Below are 19,162 nucleotides of genomic sequence, written 5' to 3'. Positions count from 1 at the left end.
ACCAGAACTGGCTTTGTTTTTTTAAATTAATTTATTTATTTATGAGAGAGAGAGAGAGACAGAGACAGAGACAGAGAGAGAGGCAGAGACACAGACAGAGGGAGAAGCAGGCTCCATGCAGGGAGCCTGATGTGGGACTCGATCCTGGGACTCCAGGATCACGCACGCCCTGGGCCAAAGGCAAGGCACTAAACCGCTGAGCCACCCGGGCTGCCTCAGAACTGGCTTTATTTTTTTTTTTTAATGAATTCACTTTTTATTGGTGTTCAATTTGCCAACGTATAGAATAACACCCAATGCTCATCCCATCAAGTGCCCACCTCAGTGCTCATCACCCAGTCCCTCCCACCCCCCGCCCACCTCCCCTTCCACCACCCCTAGTTCGTTTCCCAGAGTTAGGAGTCTTTATGTTCTGTCTCCCTTTCTGATATTTCCCACTTATTTTTCCTCATTTCCCCTTTATTCCCTTTCACTATTATTTATATCCCCCGAATGAATGAGACCATTTAATGTTTGTCCTTTTCCAATTGACTTATTTCACTCAGCAAAATACCCTCCAGTTCCATCCACATCAAAGCAAATGGTGGGTATTTGTCGTTTCTAATGGCTGAGGAATATTCCATTGTATACGTAAACCACATCTTCTTTATCCATTCATCTTTCGATGGACACCGAGGCTCCTTCCACAGTTTGGCTATTATGGACATTGCTGCTAGAAACATTGGGGTGCAGGTGTTAAAAGCAGATCCAGGGCAGCCCGGGTAGTTCAGCAGTTCAGCACCGCCTTCAGCCCAGGGTATGGTCCTGTAGACCCAGGATGGAGTCCTGCGTCCAGCTCCCTGCATGGAGCCTGCTTCTTCCTCTGCCTGTGTTTCTGCCTCTCTCTTTCTGTGCGTCTCTTATGAATAAATAAATAAAATCTTAAAAAAAAAAAAGCAGATCCACAAGATGAAACTTGGGAATTGGACAATTAACTAGTAACTGGCAATAATCATCTCATTGCTGATGACATGTGCAATGGTGACACTCCTAGGATTCAGTAAAATCACAATTTATGATTCACATAGAGGAGTAAAGAATAGGGAAGGTAAAGTACTGATTTACGGACTATATGGACATAATAGTAATTACATAGGAATGGCTTTTTTAAGATTTTATTTATTTATTCATGAGAGACACACAGAGAGAAGCAGAGACAAGGAAGAGGGAGAAGCAGGCTCCTCAAGGAGAGCCTGATGTGGGACTCAATCCCGGGACTCCAGGACCACACTCTGAGCTGAAGGCAGATGCTCAACCGCTGAGCCACCCAGGCATCCCCACAAAAATGGCTTTTGTTAACAGTTTTATTTTTTTTAAAGATTGTATTTATTTATTCATGAGAGACACACACACAGAGAGAGTGAGAGAGAGAGAGAGAGAGAGAGGCAGAGACACAGGCAGAGGGAGAAGCAGGCTCCATGCAGGGAGCCGACGTGGGACTCGATCCCGGGTCTCCAGGATCGCGACCTGGGCTGAAGGCGGCGCTAAACTGCTGAGCCACCCGGGCTGCCCTTTACAAGCCTTTTAAAACTGTTAACATGGGCAGCCCGGGTGGCTCAGCAGTTTAGCGCCGCCTTCAGCCCAGGTCGCGATCCTGGAGACCCGGGATCGAGTCCCACGTCGGCTCCCTGCATGGAGCCTGCTTCTCCCTCTGCCTGTGTCTCTGCCTCTCTCTCTCAATCCTCTCTGTGTGTTCTCATGAATAAATAAAATCTTTAAAAAAATAAATAAATAAATAAATAAAAGGCTTGTAAAAAGAAAACAACCGCTCAGTTTAAACAAATATCAAATCGAAACATGCTGTGAAAGTCAGAAGTTCTCCTTGTCAGTATATAGACTTCTTCTGAAGAGCAGAAAACCAAACTTAGAATTTAATTGCAAAGATAACAGAGCTACAATGGAGACCCAACTCACAACTTCAACAATCCTCCTACACCAACGTCAGCCCCTGGCTAGAACAATGGAATCCTGAGACCTAGGGCGGGGGAACAAACCTGAAAATATTGAATCCCCATATTTTTCTGGGTTCTGCTTCTGGGGGTAGGGTGGTAAAGAAAAATCTATCAGGGAACACAGTAAGGTTTCTACTCAACTAAACCTATGACTTGGTCATTCTGGACTCATATCAGTGAAACAGAAAATAGTTATTATAAGTGGGGACAAAAGACTCTGACAATTACCCTGATTAGGATCACAGTTCCAGGATAGAAACAACAGGGATTTTTCCACAACCCAGAAGATGTAGAGGAATGCCTAAAATTCAGAGAGGTAAGAACTCGGTGCCAAATGATAACTCTTAAGGGTGTACATACAGCAACCACGATCCAAGAAGGATAAGGTAATAACTTGGGAATGAAGGCTCATGTCATCCCATCACACTAATAATTTAGAACAGCCAAACTGGTGGCCCAGAGAGGGAAATATGAAATTGGTAATAGAGGAGGAGGATGATAAATACTTATTCCCTCAGGCCCAGGTGCATAATGAGGACAAAAGTTTGTTATTAACACCCCTTTGTTGTAAAAGCTGAACTTGGCCACCATCTTGAAAACTCTATCATTGATTGGACTTAATAGAGGGCACCAAGGGATAAAAGTATTGCAAAATGTGGACTATATTTATCATTCATTTTGTCCCACCTTACCCCTTCATTGATTTCTACCTCACCACCACTCTCATTTTCCTTCAGCCATTGCATTGTCAACCAATTCCCTTAAAGGGATAGCCACTGTCACTTATCACCTGTCCTGACAATTTTGCTTTCTGCCCCAAGTTTCTCAGTTACTGTGTAGAGCATCTAATAAGAAGCTATGTTGACCACATGAATATCCAAATACGGCAGAGAGCACCATACGCAAGCCTTGACAAATGGGAGACAAGAGCCAATAATACATTCTCTTCTTTACCATTTTTTAGGTGGCCTGACCTAAGAAGCATTCTACACACCACTTTAGATGGTCCCAGCAGGACAGAAACCACAGCAGGGTCCAGGATGATAATGAAACTTGGTACTGGCTTTCCCTTCCTCCTTTTCCTACACACCTGTTTCATAGGATCAATTCTAGAAACAAAATAGTAATATGCAAGCCCCTTTCTTAACTGCAGCTTTCTACAGGAAAATAAGCTCAGAGAGATACTCCTAGAAGATAAATTATAGTAGCTGAAATGGAAATACATGAAAACAAGACACGTTGAAACATAAGGCAATCTCTGAAAATGTATAAACAAAAAGACAAAAATGACAGAAATTGTGAGAAAGCATTACTCTAGGTAGGGGTCCAAGTAAGATAAAATGAAGAAAAAAAGAACTGAGAAGAAAAAGAGCAGCAATTAGCAGAACAAAGCAATGAAGTTTTCCAGAATACAGACATGAATGTGATCTTCAAAAACAGCCAATGGAGGGACCCCTGGGTGGCGCAGCGGTTTGGCGCCTGCCTTTGGCCCAGGGCGCGATCCTGGAGACCCGGGATCGAATCCCACATCGGGCTCCCGGTGCATGGAGCCTGCTTCTCCCTCTGCCTATGTCTCTGCCTCTCTCTCTCTCTCTCTCTCTCTCTCTGTGACTATCATAAATAAATAAAAATTAAAAAAAAAAACAGCCAATGGAGAATCAAGCTGGATGCATAAAATATTCATCACCATAAAATTTTAAATGAGGATAAATGGAAGATCCTAAAAGATTTGAGAAGGAAAAACTTTTGATTATCTGCAAAGGAATAGGAATTGCACTTCCCTAAGCGTCTCATCAGCAAGAAGAAAGGCTAGAGGACAACAGAGCAATGTCTTTATTTTTCTGAGAGAAAAGCATTTTTTAATCTAGAGTTTTAAATCTCTCCAAGTTAACTATCAAGTATTCAGAAAGTAATACAATTTTAAATATTTTAGAAATTAAAACAAACTCACATATCCTTCCTATATCAAAATATATTGTTATGCTGCAATAATAACCCAAAAATCTTCCAGTCTTAAAACAATAAAAGTGTATTTCTCTCTTATGTTTCATGTCCACTGCCATTAAACTGAAAGTTCTGTCAAATTATCCTCATCCCAGAAACCAGGCTGACAGAACTGCCACTATCTAGAAGATTTTTGGTAACTCTCACATAAGACAAGAGGGTTTTTCACTAAGGAAAAAGCAAGTTAATTTTAGACAACAGAAACATACAAACTTACAGTGTGCCTGGAAGGTCGCTGGTGTGTGCAGGGGAGAAAAATATATGGTAAACAGCACTAATGACCATTAGACTTTCTAAAGCAGTCACGTGAAGAATTTGCTCCAAAAAAAACCTCTAAATCAAGAAACAAAAAGAAATTGGAACCACTAAACAGTGGACTCTTGGTGGATTTGCTGTGCCAAGTCGTATAGTTAGGTTGGAGAAGGAAGATACACATGGCTCCAGGTAGAAGACCTCTTAGTTAAAAATGAATGAAAGAGAAGATGACCGAAGAACTGGAAGAAAGGGAGGACATGACGAAGAAAATTATGGGGGGGTGGGACTACAGGGAGTTTGAGGAGGAAGCAATGGCAAAGAAAGAGGAAAAAGAGGAAGAAGAAATATGGGGGTAGAGGGGTGAAGGAGTAAAGAAATGCAGTTAAAATTTACCCTAGGAATATTATCCATTCAGGAGCATGGGTGTCATGACATGTGACACGTACAGAAGTAAACAATATTATTTGGCTTCGGAGTGAATAATAGTTGCAATATACAAAGCAAAGAAAATTATATTTACTGACTGTTAAGAATCAATCTACAAGGGATAGAAACTTTAACTATGGTTACAAAACAATATAAATGTTATTAACCTTGACAATGTAAAAGCAGTACATTTTAGAGTAGTTAGTTGAAGGCAGGAGGTTAATGGAGGTACAAAGATAGGTGCAAGGACAGAAGAACCAATGTCCTCATCTCACAAAATAAAGAGACGGGTGAAGTTCTCTCTAAAAAAAGACATAGTGGTTGCAGTTTCTCAGAGAAGGAATGGAGACGAAAAATGTGGCTGATTTGGAAAGAGGCAGTAAGTTTTATGAAGGTTGGGTAAATTTATTAAATACATTATCTAAAATACAAATCTTGAAATAGCTATATATTATTTAGCTTTAGAGATAAACAACTATCAGCAAAAAAAAAAAAACAAAAACTGAAATGGTTAAATAAGGCTGATTATCAGAAGATACATCTCTTTCAATATAAGCCTGATAAACCACATGGATGAATTCTTAAGTTTTTGCTAAGTTGCTTTCTTTTTTTCCCCCTTCCCCAATGAAGTATTATCATTAAAATCAAGAATTAGACAAGAATGTTTAGTTGTTAGTCTCTTACTCAGTATTATACTGGAAGGCCTGGCCAATTCAAAAGAAAACTACGTACAAATAAAATTTGGAGCACAGGAAGAAAATTTGTCCTCACTTGTGGGTAATATGGTATCAAGAAAAATCAAACACAACAAATGAAAAGTTATCACAGGTTATTTAAGTTCTCAAAACAGTGTATTTCTGGGGTACCTGGGTGGCTCGGTGGATTAATAAGCTCGTGATTTCGGCTCAGGTTGTGATTTCATGAGTTGTGAGATTTAGCCCTGCTTTGCTTTGGGCTCCACATTCAGTGGAGAATATACTTAAAGATTCTGCCCCCCTGCCCCTCCTACCCACGCACCTCTAAAAATAAATAAATAAATAAAAATCAGTATAAGAGAAAAGAAGTCCATCATAAGGTATTGTAGAATTTGTCACAATAGCAACAGAAACATAAAATAAATAAAAATAATCCTAATGAGGGCAGCCCGGGTGGCTCAGCGGTTTAGTGCCACCTTCAGTCCAGGGCATGATCCTGGAGACCAGGGATCAAGTCCCACTTCGGGCTCCCTGCATGGAGCCTGCTTCTTTCTCTGCCTGTCTCTGCCTCTCTCTCCCTCTCTGTGTTTCTCATGAATAAATAAATAATTTAAAAATAATAATAATAATAGTCCTAATGAGAAATGTGTAACACAAACTGGAAGAGAAATATAAAGATTTACTTAAAAACATAAAGACATGAAAAAAAAAATGGCAAGAACTACCATGTGCCTGGATGGGTAACCTCAACATTTAAATTATTCTCTCCAAATAATTAATGGGCTTGATGAATTTATTCAAAATCCTGAAAATATTTTTAAAAGGCATAAAAATGCCTTCGTGGATGTATCTTGCAAGAAGTTACTATGGCCGAGTTCAAAAAGGGTGTTGCCTGTGTTCTTCTCTAGGATTTTGATGGAATCTTGTCTCACATTTAGATCTTTCATCCATTTTGAGTTTATCTTTGTGTCTGGTGCAAGAGAGTGGTCTAGTTTCATTCTTCTGCATGTGGATGTCCAATTGTCCCAGCACCATTTATTGAAGAGACTGTCTTTCTTCCAATGGATAGTCTTTCCTCCTTTATCGAATATTAGTTGACCATAAAGTTCAGGGTCCACTTCTGGATTCTCTATTCTGTTCCATTGATCTATGTGTCTGTTTTTGTGCCAGTACCACACTGTCTTGATGACCACAGCTTTGTAGTACATCCTGAAATCTGGCATTGTGATGCCCCCAGATATGGTTTTCTTTTTTAAAATTCCCCTGGCTATTCGGGGTCTTTTCTGATTCCACACAAATCTTAAAATAATTTGTTCTAACTCTCTGAAGAAAGTCCATGGTATTTTGATAGGGATTGCATTAAGCGTGTATATTGCCCTGGGTAACATTGACATTTTCACAATATTAATTCTGCCAATCCATGAGCATGGAATATTTTTCCATCTCTTTGTGTCTTCCTCAATTTCTTTCAGAAGTGTTCTATAGTTTTGAGGGTATAGATCCTTTACATCTTTGGTTAGGTTTATTCCTAGGTATCTTATGCTTTTGGGTGCAATTGTAAATGGGATTGACTCCTTAATTTCTCTTTCTTCAGTCTCATTGTTAGTGTATAGAAATGCCACTGATTTCTGGGCATTGATTTTGTATCCTGCCACGCTACCGAATTGCTGTATGAGTTCTAGCAATCTTGGGGTGGAGACTTTTGGGTTTTCTATGTAGAGTATCATGTCATCGGCGAAGAGGGAGAGTTTGACTTCTTCTTTGCCAATTTGAATGCCTTTAATGTCTTTTTGTTGTCTGATTGCTGAGGCTAGGACTTCCAGTACTATGTTGAACAGCAGTGGTGAGAGTGGACATCCCTGTCTTGTTCCTGATCTTAGGGGAAAGGCTCCCAGTGCTTCCCCATTGAGAATGATATTTGCTGTGGGCTTTTCATAGATGGCTTTTAAGATGCTAAGGAATGTTCCCTCTATCCCTACACTCGAAGAGTTTTGATCAGGAATGGATGCTGTATTTTGTCAAATGCTTTCTCTGCATCCAATGAGAGGATCATATGGTTCTTGGTTTTTCTCTTGCTGATATATAGTTACTATGGAATAATCTTAAATGCATAAAAATAAAAGGAAGATTGAAAGTGAACAATACACAGTTATAAAACACTGTAGCCCCTGGTGCAAATACAGATATGTAGATCAAAGAACAGACTAGCATCCAAAATTGAACCAGGTGTATATAGATACAGTGTGTATGATAAGAGGCTTGGAAAATCATTCAGACATTATTACTCAATGATAATGGTGTTGAGACAATATGCAATGAGATCTCAGAGCCATATTCTTACAAAATCAAATTTTAGATCTGAGTATTACAGATTTAAACGTAATAAACAAAAAAAACTTTAAAATTTAAAAATTTATGAAAAACTGAAAATGAAAACAGCAGAAAAATCAAGAACCCATAAATGAACTAATTACATATTTAAATGTATGAAATTTTAAACTTTTAAATGAAAGATGATACCATAAAAAAAGATAACCTATCATTAGTAGAGAATATATATCAGAAATCATTAATATTCATACATGTATTATTCATGTGCTTAAAGTACTCCCAAATGTATGAGCAGAGACTAGGAAAAGGCAATTGCCAGGAAAAGAAACCTAAATGGCTAAATGAATTTATGAACAGATGCTCAAATTTATAAATAAATACAAATTAATACAAAAATGAAATGCTGTTTTTCTCCTGTTAAACTGGCAGGAATTTTTTTTTAATATTTTATTTATTTATTCATGAGAGACAGAGGGAGAGAGAGAGAGGCGGAGACAGGCAGAGGAAGAAGCAGGCTCCATGCAGGGACCCCGACGTGGGACTCGATCCCAGGTCTCCAGGATCAGGCCCTGAGCCAAAGGCAGGCGCTAAACCACTGAGCCACCCCGGCTGCCCCAAGACTGGCAGGAATTTAAGGGCTCTAAATATTCCAGTACTGACAAGAGAATAGGGGCAAGTCCCAGAGACTATTTAAGTAAATTGTACAACTGTCTCAAGAATGACTTGACAATGCCTATCAAAATGTAAAATGAGGGATCCCCGGGTGGCTCAGCAGTTTAGCTGAGCAAATATGAATTTGCTCACCATTTTTAACAGAAGCTCTAAGACTAGATATTTGTGTTGGGACAATATGCAATGCAGTTCAAGACGGTAATGCAGAAAAGATCCTGAACTTGCCTCTTCCCACAGACACATGGAATCTACAGCTACACATGTAATCATTTCCTCTGAGAAAGGCTTGAAAACTAGCTGAGCAACTCTTTTACATAGGGCAAATGAGAGAGGTCACACATTTAATAAGGCAGACAGGAGAGCCTGAGATCCAATTCCACCATAAACCCCACCCCCAGTGCACTGAACCACAATTAGAAGGGAACTCACAACCCCAAAGCTTCTTCCTGAAGAGCAATAGCTTAGTTTCCCAAAATTGGGTACCCCAACTTTTAAGACCCCCAAAACATACAGTTTGAAAGCTCATGTCCATAAGACCCAAAGGACTGTAATGAACTGAGAACAGCTCTTAAAGGGTTTGCATGCTGACTCACCCACCACAGAGCCCAGCACAGAAGCAGCCATCTAAAAAAAACCTCCAAACCTATGTGAAAGAAACATTTGCTAACCTTAGAAGCACTGGCCAGGAGGCAGGAGTTTTTTGGGATACTCTCAGGGGATGGAGGTTGCTGAGAGCCACTTTTGACACTTTATCTCCCCTCTCCTCTCATCACCTTCAGACTCTCTACCACTCTCCAGAGAACCAGAACCCCCCCGAGGGAAGCTTTTACACTCATCTGATCCCCAGGTCTTACAGCTCGTGTCCCTGATTTTATGGCTGCAACTCAAGGGAAGCTCTTGATTACTTGGCCCTAGGAGGCCTGTGGGGCTTACATTTCTGGGTTCCCTGGGACTTAACAACTGGAAAGGCAGCTAGCTCTTGGCAGATTATTATCCCAAGGGTATTGCACAGCTAGCAGACAGAAGCACATCCTCTTTCTGAGACAGAGCCTATCTCCAGGAGCTTTGGCTGAAGGGCCAGGCTTCTGGTCTGGCACACTTCTAGTGGTTTATGGAGATGCTCTCAGGGAACTGTTAAATAAATTCAGTAAAGTTAATAAGCTACAAAATCAGTATAAAAAATCTGCTGCATTTCTATACACTAATAATGAACTATCAGGGAGAAATTAAGAAAAACAATCACAATTAAAATTGCACCAAAAATAAAATACATAGCAATAAATTTAACCTTGGAAATGATAGGCTTGTGTACTGAACACTACAAGACATTGCTGAAAGAAACTGAGGAAGACGCAAATAAATAGAAAGATATTCTGTACTCACAGATGGGAAGAATTAGTATTGTTAAAATGTCCATACTACCCAAAGCAGTACACAGATTCAATGCAATTCTTACCAAAATTACAATGGCATTTATCACAGAAATAGAACAATCATAAAATTTATATGGAAACAAGTCTCTGAATAGTCAAGGCAATCTCTTAAGAAACAAAGCTGGAGGCATCACAATCCCTGATTTCAAACTGCATTAAAATGCAATCATAATTAAAACTGTAGGCTATTGGTGGGGCACCTGGGTGGCTCAGTCAGGTAAGCATCAGATTCTTGATTTCAATTAGGTATTGACCTCAAGAGTGGTGAGTTCAAGCCCCACCTTGGGCTGTTTTACATCAAATACAAATTAACACAAGATGGATTAAAGACCTAAACTTAAGACCTGAAACCACAGAACTCCTAGAAGAAAACAGAGGTGGCAAGCTCCTTGACATTGGTCACGGCGATCTTTTAAATAGGACTCTAAAAACAAAAGCAAAAATAAACAGATGGGACTACATCAAAGTAAAGAGCCTCTGCACAGCAAAGGAAATCAAGATGAAAAGGCAACCTACAGAATAGCAGAAAATATCTGCAAGTCACTTATCTGATAAAGGGTTAGTAACCACAATATAAAAAAGAATTCATAACAGCTCAAAAGCAGAAAAAAGAATCCAATAGGGCAAAATGAGGCACATGGGTCGTTCAGTCAGTTAAGCATCTGCCTTCAGATCAGAGTATGGTCTCAGGGTCCTGGGATCAAGCCCCACGTCAGGCTCCCTGCTCAGTGGATAGTCTGCTTCTTCCTTTCCTCCCCACTCACGCTGTCTCTCAAGTATATAAATAAAATCTTTTTTTTTTATTTTTTATTTATTTATTTATTTATTTATTTATTTATTTATTTATTTATTTATGATAGTCACACAGAGAGAGAAAGAGAGAGAGAGGCAGAGACACAGGCAGAGGGAGAAGCAGGCTCCATGCACCGGGAGCCCGACATGGGATTCGATTCCGGGTCTACAGGATCGCGCCCTGGGCTAAAGGCAGGCGCTAAACCGCTGCGCTACCCAGGGATCCCTAAATAAAATCTTTTTAAGAAAACAGGCAAAATATCTCAATAGACATTTCTTCAAAGGCGGCACACAGATGGCCAACAGGTACATGAAAAAGTGCTTACATTGGGGATCTCTGGGTGGCTCAGCAGTTTAGTGCCTGCCTTTGGCCCAGGGCACAGTCCTGGAGTCCGGGGATCGAGTCCCGCGTCGGGCTCCCAGCATGGAGCCCGCTTCTCCCTCCTCCTGTGTCTCTGCCTCTCTCTCTCTCTCTATCATAAATAAATAAATCTTTTAAAAAAAGTGCTTATATCACTAATCATTAGAGAAATGCACATCAAAACCACAAGGTATTACCTCTTATCTGTTAGAATGGCTATTATCAAAAAGCCAAAAAAAACAAGTGTTGGTGAGGATGTGGAGAAAAGGAAACTTGTGCACTGTTGATGGGAATGTAAATTGGTTCAGCCACTGGAGAAAACAATGTGAAGGTCCCTCAAAAAATTATACAGTTGGGCAGCCCATGTGGCGCAGCGGTTTAGCACCACCTTCAGCCCAGGGCGTGATCCTGGAAACCGGGGATCAAGTCCCCCGTCAGGTTCCCTGCATAGAGCTTGCTTCTCCCTCTGCCTGTGCCTCTGCCTCTCTCTCTCTCTGTCTCTTATGAAAAAATAAAATTTTTAAAAAAATTATACAGCTACCATGTAACCTAGCAATTCCACTACTGAGTATCTACTCAAAAAATGAAAACACCAGTTCAAAAATATATTATACACACTCCCATTTCACTGCATTACTTATAATAGACAAGGCATGGAAACAACCTAAGTTTCCATCAGTGGACAAGTGGGTAAAGATATGATACACACACATATATGCATGTGCGCACACACACAGGAATATTACTCAGCCATAAAAAGAATGAAATCTCATCATTTGCAACAACATAGAGAAACCTTGAGGGTATTATGTTAAGTCAAATAGATCTAACAGAGAAAGACAAAGATCACATGATTTCATTTATGTGAAATCTACAAAAAAAAAAAAAATCAAAACTCAGACTCAAATACAGAGAACAGATTGGTAGTTGCTAGAGGGGAGTGGGGTAGTGGTGGGAGAGCATGGTGAAGGTGATGAAGTACAAAGGTCCAGTTATAAAAGTAGTCATGGGAATACAATGTATACCACGGGGAATATAGTTATATATACAACACACTGCATTAACTTTGCAAGGTGACAGTAACTGTTGGTGGTGACCATTTTGCAATATATACAAATGTCAAATCACTATCATTTATACCTAAAGCTAGTATATCGTATGTCAATGATAACTCAATAAATGTTAAAAAAATATGATTATTGGCTATGGAGTTAAAACAATGAGGCTCAAAATAAAACAAAAACAATGAAGCTCAAAGCCTGACTTTATTTATTTTTTTTTTTTTAAGATTTTTTTTTTTAATTTTTATTTATTTATGATAGTCACACAGAGAGAGAGAGAGGCAGAGACACAGGCAGAGGGAGAAGCAGGCTCCATGCACCGGGAGCCCGACGTGGGATTCGATCCCTGGTCTCCAGGATCGCGCCCTGGGCCAAAGGCAGGCGCCAAACCGCTGTGCCACCCAGGGATCCCAAAGCCTGACTTTATTAAATGCAATAAAGTCTGAAGCACCCACCAGAAATGCTGTGATGATTAAATGACATCATAAAAAGTTTTTGCTTTTCCTAATTTGCCTTATTTTTTACTCTGCAACTCAACTGTGCTGAACACCTTTCCTCCACATCCACACTTGGATCTGATGGGTCTAGTTATAAAACATATCGCTGTAGGACTTCTGGATGAGCTGAAATGTACTTTAATATGACGTTTGTCCCTATTGATCCTGTGCCCTCACCCTCTACTTTATCCAGATCCATAACCTCTTCCCAAATGCTTGACTGTACTTTAGTCTTTGTTTCAAGGTCTAGTGAAAAAGCAAAGTTCCTCAAATATTAAAAAAAAAAATTCCATTCTATTCTATCATGCAACATAATTTTGGCTTTGTCTTCTTGCTTGTTGGATTTATCTTAAACCAGTTTCCTGAAGCTGGCAAAATAGTTGAACAATTCCAGGCTTCAGTCACATAATTTAGTTCCCCGAGGTGAAAAAAGTATTTCTTCCCTGAATGTCTCCTGAGAGCAAGTAAACCTCTTTCCCGGAAATCCTCAAAAAAACTCCCATGGCATTTCACTGGCCTATCTATGTATGGTAAACTGCTCAGTTCTAAGCCAAGCCCTGGCAAAATGAATTTCCTAGGGAAATAAACTAACATAGGCCAATCAGGTCTGCTCTGATGATGGGGCTAGCTAGTCTTGAATGACATGGGTTATAGTGGGACCAGATATGTAAGCGATAGTTGAACGGTTTGGATAAAAGAATGAAGACCATATAGGAAATCAGTAACCCCATTAAAATCATTTAAAACTTATAAATAAATAAATAAATAAATAAATAAATAAATAAATAAATCTTATTAATACAGTCAGTAGTATCTGTTCTCAAAGCTCTCAAAACTGTGTGCTCTCATGGCAGCAATGACAGACAGCTGCTATACTACAATGTATAGTTCTAAAGATGTCTAGTTATAAAGTATAATAGCCCATTTTTGAATGACGTTTCCTATACTCCAGAACATGGGTGTGTAATTTTGAAATAAGACACGACAGAAATGAGGATTTAACCTTACCCAAAATCCCCAGAAGGAAATCTATATGTAGTACATATAGATTTCATGTGCACTTAAAGTTTGAAAATACAAAAATAAGAGCAAAAATTAATCTCAATTAACATTCTATCCCCATAGATTTCAGTTAAAAACTCTTTAAACAGATGGAAAACACTTCTCTCATCTGAAGAGAATGTTCTATGAAAACCACTTGTCTTCATTTGTACCATAATTCTCATCCACTTCTGAAACATACTACAAACTGGGAAGCATGCAGTTTTACAGTCTATAAACTAGTTATTTGCCAACGGATATATATCAGCCAAAAACTGAGCTTATATTTCAGAATTAGAGTCCCTTAGAAACTTTGAGAGGCTAACTGCAGCTTCCTGTCTTCTCACCATATAATTTAAAAACAAAGTTCCTTTCACTATTATTCAAAGCCGTATCTCTAACAAGCATTTACTGACCTGTTATACCCTGAATATCACTAGTAGGATTGAACAGTCTTTCAGATGCCACACAGAGACACACAGAAAGAAGAAACTGAAAGGGAAACAAAAGTAGATTTAGAAACAAGGAAGAAGCAAAAAATTAGATGATTTGTAGGACTATAAATCAAGCTTTAAGATTCCTCCTATTCCTACTACAATGAACTTGAGGTCTAAAGTTTGCATCCCACCCCACAAAAAAAAAAGTCTGGGCCAATGTCACACCTCATTTTTAATAAGCGTATCAAATTGGATTAGGCATTTTTTCTATACGTTATCTAACCATTTTAAAAATCAGGATAAAATGATTTATATTTCAGTCACCCTTACCTTGAAGTCAGGGAATTCTAGAATAGTCAGTGAAATGCAGGCAACAATTCTCATTTCCTTCTTATTCCATACATCCAACATCCCCTGGGATAGTTTTAACAGTATGACAAACAGAATCTATGTCCTTCAGAAGACTGACCAATGCATTCTACAGCAGGATGAAAAGAAATACCCAGAAAGAAGCTATGCCTATTACAAAATACTCTCAGTGAGTGTAAAGTCAGACATTCAGATATTAGTTCTATATGAAATCACGCGTTTGATTACGTTACTTTGATTTGGAAACTGTGCTTTCTGATGTAATTTCCCTGCAGCTGACCATATTATCACCTACTTCTTTTGCTTTCCATACTGCCTGGTCAAAGAACCCCACTTCCCTGAACACACATTTTATCAGAGCTGGCTCTGTGAAACTAGCATGGCTATTCAGTCCTTTTGAGGAAATGATACAGAAATTCAGCGGAAAACTGACACTGGTAAGTATATGGATGATGGAAGCCTGGAGGTGGTGATAGACTACAACTAAGAATAAGGCCATTATAGGAGAAAGAAAAACCAAAAGAGAAGTGACATACCTGAATTCAATTTCATTCCCTTGAACTTTTACTCTAGCTAATAAAATTCCAGACTGATTTCTAAATTTTGGAGGATCCCTAGGTGGCTCAGCAGTTTAGCGCCTGCCTTTGGCCCTGAGCACAATCCTGGGGTCCCAGGATCGAGTCCCGCGTCGGGCTCCCAGCGTGGAGCCTGCTTCTCCCTCTGCCTGTGTCTCTGCCTCTCTATGTCTATCATGAATAAATAACTAAAATAAATTCTTAAAAACTAAATTTTAAATAACTGAATCTTGTTTTTGACTTGAACACGTTACAATGTATGTATGCTACTGATACAGAGATTTTTAGGCTTAACATCATAGAGTTCATGGAAGAAATCATGCCTCTTACAGTAAGAAAAACTATGTCTTCAACTAATCAAACATTTCAATTTTACAGGTCTATTATTTTGACTCCTCTTCACAGGGGGTAAAAAATTTATAAAGCAATCTTTTACACTATGTTCCTGTCAGTTTTGTCATCCAAAAGAGAGAGAGAGAGAGGTTATTGGGAAAATTAAATGAGCTAATAGAAGTATACAGAATAATTAGTAAGAAATCAATAAATGTTAGCTCCTTAGAATTAAATGGAGAGTTAATAAGCTTAACGCCCAAAATACAAAGCATAGGGTAACATCTATGTGACTGGACACGTCAGGAAAAGCCTCTCCTTAATAAGAAAGCTTGAAGAAAATATGTTTAATATCCTTAATAGAACCTACCACCATTGTTTTAATAGATGTTCTATAAATTTATGTTCTGTTTCTTTCCAAAACAGATGAGTAACTTCTTTAGAAACACCAAATTAGATAAAATATGGGTGGAATCTTGCTCATCAATTGCTACTTTTGTACTCTGGGGCAAGTTTAATCTCTCTGACCCTGCCTCTCCATCTATAAAAATAGGAAGTAGGATGTTACAGGATGAAATAAGTCAGTAATGGAAGCAGCACAAAGTACCTTTACATCCTGTCAATTTGATTTCTAATTTATTACTATTATTTCAGGGACATGACTTTAATATTACCTATTTTTGTATAATTGGTTATTTCTTAAAATAACATTTTTGGGGATTCTTGTACATCTCAGAAGATTTCAGTTTAAAAACCCTTAGCTATTTATTTCTGTAACTTATTGATGAATACAAACATCAGTGAAGTAACCTCCCTTATATTACTATTTCCAGGCTAATTAAAGGCAATGCTGCAACTAGAACCCAGGTTTCCTAAAACACCCAGCTAAATATTCTTTCTTCTCTACCACACTGCACACATTTAAAATAAATCCTTAGGCTTTATTTTTTAAACATGTTAAGTAAAACTAATAATTATGAATGCATGAAAAAAATTTTCTAAATGCCACGGAGAATATAAAGCAGTAAACTGATAGTTTCAAATATCTTTCAAGAGTTAAGTTCCCTCAAGTCCTTTTCAGACCAATACAGATTAAATGTAAAATTGTGATCGTGACTTGGAACAGAGTGCAATGTAAATAGGTAAACAGGACACTATGTGAAAAAAGTGGTCAAATATTTATATATCCCAAATGTTTAAATATTCAACCTAATAAAAGCCAAACTTTCAGGTATAACTCAAGAAACTGAAATGCAAAAAAAGGCTTTCATAAACTACATTCTAGCATGGCCCTCTATTTTATATACCTTGTTACCACTGGGAAGGATTGATGGTTAACTTAAACTATGCAACTGTAAAAGATTAATTTAAAAGTGCATTTTAAAAGTAAAATAGGGGATCCCTGGGTGGCTCAGCGGTTTGGCGTCTGCCTTTGGCCCAGGGTGTGATTCCTGGAGTCCCATGATCGAGTCCTGCATTGGGCTCTGCATGGAGCCTGCTTCTCCTTGGGCCTGTCTCTCTGCCTCTGTGTGTGTGTGTGTGTGTGTGCGTGTCTCTCATGAATAAATAAATAAATAAAATCTTTAAAAAATAAAGTAAAATAGAAAAACAGCTTTAAGGTAATTCACTTATCAAAGATGAAACAACAAAAAACCTGAAATAAAACCATCCTGTGACCACAGTAGATCCAAAGCTGTTATCAGATGAATACTTAACCAAGTATCAACATAATCCCATCTGTGCCATTAGTTCTTACATTAGAATAGAACTAAGCTTTTAATATAATTGGCCTAAGTCAATCATTTCTGCTAAATAGGCAAGGGAGGAGGGGAGCAACCAGGGCTCCTACAGTTCCTAAACACAAAGCATAATTTTATGCCAGTAATGGTTAAAACAAACTTGCAACCAGACAAGAAAGAAGTACAAAAGGTAAGTGTCAATCTTTACCAATTTATTTTATACAAAACAGTAGCAATGTAGAATATGGGAATTATCTTCTGCTGCCACACACGCAAGTTGTGAACATTCCAAGCCAATGTATACAGTTCGGAGGGGAAAGCTAAACGAAAGCATTAACCATGCTACTGAACATAGGAATTTTTTATTTAAAAAGATTAAAAATTAGATAGCAATGTCTTCTTAATATTGCTCTCATCATTGAAGACTGAAGAAAAATAAAAAGTGACTTTTTAAGATTAAAAAAAGAGGAAAAGGGAGAAACAAAGAGGCTGCTACAACACTGCCATACTGTCAAACCATCATACTTCAATATTTGCATACTTGATAGCAGCATTATTTTTACTGAACCATGTGCAACTACATTTAGAAACACATCAAAGCAAAATATCATGGCAGTCATCAATCAAGATCCAAAAGAAAGAAAACAAACAAAAAATAACTCTAGGATAAACACACTATAAGTAGATGAACATTTATGGAGAATGAATCAATATCTACATTCTTGGACTGTTCCATTCTGCTCCAATAAAAGTGTCAACTCAAATTGTCAACTGTGTATTTTTGGAGGATCTGAGTTTTTCCAGTTCTTATTATACTGCATGCTTGGAACAAAGAGGGATATAATAAACCCTTCTACACAATGAACTTTAAGTAGACCGCTGAAAATAAATTTACTACTTGTAAACACACACAAAAAAAAAAAAAAAAAATACAAGATTTTTTTTTATCTTTAAACAATCAGTGCTTCCAAAAGCGCATTATCTTCTATATCGACCTCTCTCCCCTCGGTCTCTGTCCCGGTCACATAATCGCTCTCTTTCTCTTTCTCTATCACGTCCTCTATCTCGTTCTCTGTCTCTTCTGTTATCTCTAGGGCGGTCTCGCTCTCGCTCTCGATCTCTTTCACGAGGTCTACTTCTCCGACCACTGACAACAGCTTGTGTGCGACGAAGGAAATCATCCACCCTCATGTCATAATCATGCTAGAAAAGGTTAAGAAATGGGTTAGCTATGTCAAAAGTCAAATGGAACTTATGAGTCTCTATATTATGAATTACTGTACGGTAAAGAAAAAAAATCTACAAAAAGGCACTAATGCATTAATTTGCAAATGCAATTTTGACACTGCTTAGAAAAAAGACCTTGATGTCTTACGAGACACCTACAACAGAGTATTTAAATCTTATTGAAAGTTACTTCATGCAGTTTCCTATATAACTTCAGTGATTTTTCCAACCAATCTTTTTTAATAAGATTTAGGTCAAAGTAATCAACCTAGTGATGATCATCAACCATCATGGATACAAGCCTGATGCCAACTATGCTAAGTATCATCAGTGTTTTTCTACAACTGAACCCTTTTTTTCCTTCTTTGATTCTACAAACTAACCCGAACCCAGTCTGCCCTCTCATGGTAAAATCAGGAATTCTTACATTACAGATTTTCTTTCAAACTAAACCACTGTTAATGACCAACAACTTACGAAATACAATAGAATTTTAAGAAAATAAGTACTCTAGTAAGATTCTCCACATAGATCTACTCCACATAGATCTAATAATACATAAAAGGCTGATAATAGATAAAAGGCTGAGGAAGTCAAGAGAAGGTAAGATGAACAACTGTCCAAGTGAGGTACAAATTATCATAGTGGCTACTTCTAAGCTTGAGCTCTGCTCTAGCTTTCTACTCTTAGTTCTCATCTTTACTTACTGACCTTGGTCTTTTTTCAAAAGTCATCTTAAATATTCAGAATATAAGGTTCAAAAACACAATGCCACCTTACCTCTCACACACAACGAATACATGAATATTAGCATAAAATATATATACTAACCAAAAATTTACACAAAAAAGACAAATACCCTTTAGTAAAAGACTCTTACAAAGAATTCCTATTTTGAAAACCATGTAATCATCTATATAAAGCAT

The 19,162-nt window shown here is 38.2% G+C and overlaps 1 protein-coding gene across 11 annotated transcripts in view; it reads right to left on the bottom strand.

The window, feature by feature from the left end:
- Positions 1-17,200: 17,200 nt before the first annotated feature.
- Positions 17,201-19,162, bottom strand: part of YTHDC1 (YTH N6-methyladenosine RNA binding protein C1) — a 39,445-nt gene continuing 37,483 nt past the window's right edge. For all 11 annotated transcript variants that reach the window (XM_072775253.1, XM_072775250.1, XM_072775243.1 and 8 more), the window contains one exon: positions 17,201-18,212. In XM_072775253.1, coding sequence (XP_072631354.1) covers positions 17,988-18,212 — 225 coding nt within the window. In that variant the 3' untranslated portion in view covers positions 17,201-17,987. The remainder of the gene's footprint in view (positions 18,213-19,162) is intronic.

Source organism: Canis lupus, chromosome 14, assembly GCF_048164855.1.
Source record: "Canis lupus baileyi chromosome 14, mCanLup2.hap1, whole genome shotgun sequence".
In the NCBI taxonomy this organism is placed as follows: domain Eukaryota; kingdom Metazoa; phylum Chordata; class Mammalia; order Carnivora; family Canidae; genus Canis; species Canis lupus.
The sequence above is the reverse complement of the archived record's forward strand: the minus strand, read 5'-3'. Positions and strand labels throughout refer to the sequence as shown.